At 42.8% G+C, this 6,882-nt stretch overlaps 1 protein-coding gene across 4 annotated transcripts in view; it reads left to right on the top strand.

Moving 5' to 3' along the window:
* Positions 1-6,481, top strand: part of dlg5a (discs, large homolog 5a (Drosophila)) — a 44,466-nt gene extending 37,985 nt beyond the window's left edge. For all 4 annotated transcript variants that reach the window (XM_076286201.1, XM_076286202.1, XM_076286200.1 and 1 more), the window contains 7 exons: positions 67-237; positions 638-834; positions 1,173-1,316; positions 1,816-1,943; positions 2,235-2,344; positions 4,237-4,346; positions 4,524-6,481. In XM_076286201.1, coding sequence (XP_076142316.1) covers positions 67-237; positions 638-834; positions 1,173-1,316; positions 1,816-1,943; positions 2,235-2,344; positions 4,237-4,346; positions 4,524-4,627 — 964 coding nt within the window. In that variant the 3' untranslated portion in view covers positions 4,628-6,481. The remainder of the gene's footprint in view (positions 1-66; positions 238-637; positions 835-1,172; positions 1,317-1,815; positions 1,944-2,234; positions 2,345-4,236; positions 4,347-4,523) is intronic.
* Positions 6,482-6,882: the final 401 nt, after the last annotated feature.

Below are 6,882 nucleotides of genomic sequence, written 5' to 3'. Positions count from 1 at the left end.
CTCCCTCCCTTCTTCCCTCTGCCATTCATCCCTCCATTTCTCTCGTTTGTCATCCTCCTCTCTCAGAGCACTTTATGACCGGACGGCGGAGTCGGAGCTAGACCTCACTTTTAAAAAGGATGACATCCTTTACGTGGATGACACACTACCAAAGGGCAGCTTTGGCACCTGGATGGCCTGGCAACTTGATGAGAATGCACAAACCATGCAAAGGGGCCAGATTCCCAGTAAATACATGTGAGTGATCTATACAGTCACAGTCACAAGTACCCTAGTCATGTACATTACATTACATTACATTACATTACAGTACATTACATTACACACATTTTTAGCCAAAGCGACTTACATATGTCAACTATATTACAAGGGATCACATTGTCCCCGGAGCAACTTGGGGTTAAGTGCCTTGCTCAAGGGCACAACGGTGGAAGCCGGGAATTTAACCGACAACTTTCAGGCTACTGCACACTAGCCCAGTTCCTTAACCGCTACACTACGACCGCCCCATACATGCAAACACAAATACCCACAAGAACATTTACTGCAGTCCGGAAATTAATATAGTATAATAAAGTTAATTAATAAAGTATTACAGTTATGTGATTGATTCCGTCGTGTGTGTGTGTGTGTGTAGGATGGATCAGGAATTCTACCGCAGACATAGCATGACTGACGTGAAGGATGAGAACGGCTCAAGTAAAACCCTTTCGGCGGCGGCCAGACGATCCTTCTTCCGCCGAAAGCAGAAGCACAAGCGCAGCAGCTCCAAAGAGGGCAAAGAGCTGGTGGCCCTGGACGCCATCAGCACCGACTCCATCCCATTCCTGGACGGTGAGCACACCTCTTACAGCTGCTTGCAGACTTCCCATGTGCATCTGAACAGAAAAAAAAAAAACCTCTTGAAAGAAAACGGCTAGACTTTTTTGGGAAATTAGATTTGGGTTAAAGCCAAAAATGACCTCGGCCTGGTTTTGTTGCAAACTTAGACATATGACAAAAAAACTTTTTTTTTATCAAGACTCAGGTGCTATTCTAGGCCCAGCTCTCCCCCCCCCCCCCCCCAAACAATTCTCCTGCTCTTCCCTCGCCAAAGGGAAAGTGCTAGAGGCTCCCAAGGCTCCCAGAGCTGTGTCGTGACTTTGTTGTTTGTGTTGTTTGTGTTCCTGCAGACTACGTGAGTCTGGCCTACCAGCGGGTGCAGAAGGTGGAGTGCACCTCCCCCCGGTCGGTGCTCATCCTGGGGCCGCTGGTGGACCCCATCAAGGACATGCTGGTCAAAGAGTCTCCGGGGAAATTCTGCAGATGCGTGCTTGGTGAGTGTTGCCGGGCAACTCCCCTTCAACTCACACTCGGTGAGAAGTGCCGGGTTGCAGGATGACCTCATGCAGTCTGTAGAAGCCGTGGGCACAAACCTCTCTCCCAGTAATCTGTGTTGTGCAGTTTTAATTTGGGCTCTGGTCAGTGTAACATCTAATTATATTTCACCCTTGTTGTAATTAAATTCTTTTAAGTGTGAGGCCAATTTTAGTTGTAATGTCATTATTAGAATGCTTGTGATGTATATGATTGTATGCTTCAACAAATCAGTTTGGTGTAAGAGTGGTTGATTATTCTACCATAGGAATGTATTGGGGGACCATTGAAGTGCATGGACATAATTTACTTTCCCTCACTGTCCTGGCCTTTGATCCTGTTCAATTTGCCCATAGTGCTGTTTGGCACTGTAATCCCTGTCTCCTCCATGCTATTTGCCCCCATGAAGCCATGCGGCAGGATTTCACTCTACTGCTTCTGTCTCTTCCAACACTGCAGAGGTGATGAAGGCTTCTCAACAAGCGATCGAACGCGGGGTCAAAGACTGCCTGTTCATTGACTACAAGCGTCGCAGTGGCCACTTTGATGTGACAACGGTTGCTTCCATTAAGGAAATCACAGAGAAGGTATTCTGTGATGCTCTTGCACTGTGCCTTTTCACCCAAATACTTCCCAAAGTGCTTGATTGGTCTGAACTGTTCAACTTTTCAGTATTAAAACCAAATGGTGTGTCTACAGTCATTCAAAATACTAATGGAATCTCTCTAAAAACTGACCATCGCCAGTTTGTCTGTTGACCCTTTGTGGCACTGAGGTGCATTGGAGCCATATTTCTGTGTTGTTTTTCTGTACGATATGCTGGTCCCCATTGGTCATGGAAGTGGAGCTTGAGTTGTCTTGTCATTTCTCTCTCATAGGACTCTCACTGTCTGCTTGACATTGCACCACACGCCATTGAGCGGCTTCACAGCGTTCACATATACCCAATCGTCATTTTCATTCGCTACAAAAACGCAAAGCAGATAAAGTAAGTGACCGGTCACATCTCTCCTCTCATTACTTTTTTCTGAAGTGTCTCTCTCTCTCTCTCTCTCTCTCTCTCTCTGTCTCTGTCTCTCTTTCTTTCCCTCCCCTCCTCCTCCTCCTCCTCTTCTGTCTCATTGTCATGACTAGCAGCTCTGCAGAGCTGAAGCACTAATGGATCAGGGAGAGACTTTCTTTTCTCCTTTTTTTTCCCCGCCTCTCTCCTCAACCCTTTCCCTTGTTGGTAAAGGACTCATTTCTCCACAGCTTGTGTAAACCAGTCCAATAAATCACATTTGATATCAGGGGTGCCTTTCAGGCAAAGCTCCCCACCCAGAAGTTGATTTGAAAGCTCTGCAGCTTAGTGGCATTCAAGCCGCTGTGTATGGTCCTGGCCTTGCTTTAAAACAAAGATTCTAGAGCCGAGCTCTGTTCTAGAATCTTTGCTTTAAAAGACCTCCAGAGTGAAAGAACCCTCTCCTGTCCTTTCAGATTGTAGAACAACTTAAAAACCCGATGCCCAAATGAATAAGAACTTGCACCATGTGACCAGACAACTGTGCAAATCCTGATTTGAGAAACTACATCATTCCCTCACCCTTTTCCCTAGTGGACAAATTCTATCCAGACCCACAGTGTGTACCAGATGGGAAATACTAATCAGCTGATGAATTCTCTCTTATTTGTTATTGGTGTAATTATAAAGCAAAAGCATGAAAGACAGAATAGGTTTCTTGCCATCAATGACAGGTCCACATACAATTTCTCTTTTCACACTTGGTATAAAGATCAGTATATTACATGTACATTTGTTTTCAGTTGTATGTGCGTTTCATCCAGAGCCAAAAGGCTTCTCTGGAAGCAAGCTCTGGCGTTACTTAAAGGTACCAGTTCCAGATATAGCATGTATATAGATTCAAGTTATCTTCTTGGCTTCGAATGTCCGTTGGTTGCAGTGAACCATATTGCAAATCCCCACTTTCACAGCCGATGAGCAAATTGGACCAGTTTAGTTTCCTCCACAGTCACAGTGGCTGCGAAACCAGCTTTCCCAAAGACCCTTAGGATTTGCTGAGGTTTATGTAAATGACGTCTCCCGCCAGAAATCTCCAGGAGGGCTCCCACTCACCTCGGCAGTGAGTGCTAACGCAGAGCCCCGCTCCTGTGATTGGGCCGCTGTGGGTCAGCGGTGGTGTGCAGGAGCAGGGTGTTGCCTCTGGGTGCTGTGTGCTCAAGTGCAGGGGAAATGGGGCACAGACTGTTCTCTAGCAGTGCATATGGCACACCACGGCAGAAGCAGCCACATGCCAGCAGTCCCCCTGGGCTATAGGACACTCCAGTGCATCGGGCATCTTTACTGTGAAGCCACAATGGCCTCAGAATATAGGACTGACCTTGACGTTATCACTGAAATAGAAAAGGGAAAGTAGCTGTCCAGTAGGAGCTGGCGATGCTGAATCTAGCATGTCTTGTTTACAGAAGGGGTATACAGGGGGCCTCCACCCTACTGGGCTATCCCAACTAGTCTGTCTCTCTTTCTCTATCTTGCTCTCACTCTCACACTCTCTCTCTCTCTCTCTCTCTCTCTCTCTCTCTCTCTCTCTCTCTCTCTCACTAGCTCACAGTTTCCACTTCTGTCTGCTACCCACACACTTATGTAATCCCAAACAGCTGGACATGGCTCCATTGTACAACTAGAGTTTTTTGGTGTGCATTTGAGGTCATTTGCTTAGTGTTGCTTCTCTAGTCATATCTTCTGTCCTCTTCAATACAGATCTTATTACACAATTAAATTACACACTCTCTTGTTTATGCCATTTAAAATTCAAATGAGACTTCTGAAATGCATGTATAGAGAACAGCAGTTTCACAGTGATTTTAATGTGCTCTCTGTAGGGAACAGAAGGATCCAGTGTATCTGCGGGATAAAGTCTCTCAAAAACATTCCAAGGAGCAATTTGAAGTCGCACAGAAGATTGAGCAGGAGTATAGCAAGTTCTTTACAGGTTGGATTATTATTATTATTATTATTATTATGATGATGATGATGATGAAGAGCTTTTGTATCATTTAGTGACCTGAGTAGCTCAATTCTAGTTAAGGTACCTGTTTTAGACTCATGTTGTCTCCTCTATTCTTCTTCCTGTCTCATGTTGTCTCTTCTATCCTTCTTCCTGTCTCAGGTATTGTCCAAGGTGGCACTTTGCCCTACATTTGCACTCAGATCACAACTATAGTTGATCAGGAACAGAGCAAAGTTCTGTGGACTCCTCTTGGCCCCACATAGAGGTCCGGGAAAGTCCTGGAGGCTCACTGCCTTTCATCTGTGGTCACACACACATGCACCTGCACACACACACACACGCATACCGTCTGCAATCCACACATGTGCACAGACTCTTAAAACAGATGTACATTCTAAAAAAGGTACACTACATCCAACACTACAGCTATAGCGTTTATTTTTCCTACTTTGTTATGTGTATAGTAGCTGTCCCAGAGGTTCTTGTTGTTGTGTGTGGGGAAACAGGATTATAGCACTGAAGTTTATGTTTTGTGTTCATTTTGGTCTTCCTGATGGATATCTGATGTTTGGTACTGCTGCATTGAAGACACACGTTTACAGAAAAAAAAAGTCAGTGAATTGTTATTTAATGCTTGAATGTGTACTTTTCCCTCTGTGCTCCCCTAATGGAAGTCTTTGCTAACCCAGTGTCAGTCCGGCTCACACAGCCATTGTTCTTAATGGCATGCAAGTGGCTTTTCTCTCATCACACACCACTTAGGTGACTGGCATCCATGAAGTGTAAGAAGAAAATAACCTAAGAGGTTAGAAGTGCGTAGTAACTGCTGTTGTGGGGCAGAAAGTTGAATCTGAAATGGGTATTGAGATGAAGAATGGAGTGAGCGTTGTTGCGAGCCAAACGGAAGTGCCTTAGGAGATCTCCTGAGCGTATGACAATGGCGTGTTTGCGAGGGGCGGCCTCTCTGGCCTCTTCAGAATGCACTCCAGGGCTAGACAGACCACTGTGTTTTCAAACAATCTCTTGGAACCACCACAAATCACATCTTTAAAAGAATATGTCATAGTCATGCATACTGAAGTACAAACTCACATGTACTTTCCTCAGCTAAATATATGAATATATAGTATGTGTTTTTTTTGTGTGTGTGTAGGCCACAGGCCTAGCTACATGAAGCGGTCGAACATGTCTTAGGTGATTTGAAGCCTTTTTCATCATTCATTTTGTCTACCTGTTTGTGGTCGTCAGTCACTTTTATGTGTTGCCCATTTCAAATCCTAATCGAGAGAAAAAAAGGTGCAGGGTAAATAAGTGATTTTCTTAAATCTGTTGCAATGTTAGTGAAATTTCATTGTTATTTAATTTTTTATTGAAGAGGCACACTCCCGGTCATGTCCCCGCAACCCTTTCTCCTGCGTTGTAAGGCTGTGCCAAATCCTCTATGTATTGTCTCCTGTTTGTTTGTTTGTTTGTGTATTTGATTTTGTTGGTTTTGCACCTGCAAAAAGACCCCAACCTAGCAATTTGGTAGGTTTCCAGTAGACCGTTTAATAGGTACCTTCATTTTATGGTAAAACGAATATTTGTTTGAGTGTATCACACATCCAGTATGTTCCTTGCATTTCATCAATTGCCTTTATTCTGAAATTAAATAGCTAAAACATGTTCCTCATAGGCCTATATATTTTCATTTGAAAAAAAGGGATATCTTCTTGCACAGTTCTCAGTAGGGAAAACCTATGTTCCAGAAATTGAGATGTTGACTATTGTGTTTAAATTAGGCATTTTTTTCAAGTAAAATTAATGTCTATTTTTCTTAATAGATAGTATTTGGTTCAAAAGAGGGATGCATCATGGTCTGGTGGTATTTTTATAGAGGATGGCTAGAAGACCGGTACTGTTGTGATTGGGATTGTCTTTTATTAAAAAAAAGAATGTGATTTGTATGAAATGTCGCGGCATTAACAAAAGAATAAAAGTCATTTTCTGTATCACATAATGTTATCTGATGTGTCAAGCTAATATATCATAACTCCCATAGTAGGCCCATTGTAGCTCGGAGAAACGTTAATAGGTTTTTCCATACAGTAATGGTGAGAGGCTGCAGAATCAGTGATGCTGCAGTTTATGAAGTGTATTAAGTTGTATAATCTTATTTGCCAAGTATATGTGCATTACAGATTATAAATATATATATATATATAAAAATATAATACACATATATACACATACAGATATATAGTTATATACAGATATACAATGCATGTTGCCCATTTTTACCATCATTAATGAAGATCATATCAGATCAAATGAGTAAGATGCTTAGATGCACTCTGGGACCTCATTGTCAAGACACTGCTTGTCATGAGGGAAATCATGATGGTGTTCTGTCAAAAGTTAGTTTTAATAACCAATATTTGAAAATGGAATTCTACACAAAGGGCTTAGATTTTATTTTTTATATCACTGATGTTCACTAAAGGCTTCATATAGAAATTATTCTGTAAGTTGCCATGTT

Source organism: Alosa pseudoharengus, unplaced genomic scaffold (genome assembly GCF_046254945.1).
Source record: "Alosa pseudoharengus isolate Yale_2024_CS ecotype anadromous, Long Island Sound unplaced genomic scaffold, YU_APseudo_1.1 YU_APseudo_1.1_scf_15, whole genome shotgun sequence".
In the NCBI taxonomy this organism is placed as follows: domain Eukaryota; kingdom Metazoa; phylum Chordata; class Actinopteri; order Clupeiformes; family Clupeidae; genus Alosa; species Alosa pseudoharengus.
Note: the sequence above shows the minus strand (reverse complement) of the source record. Positions and strands in the feature narration are given on the sequence as shown.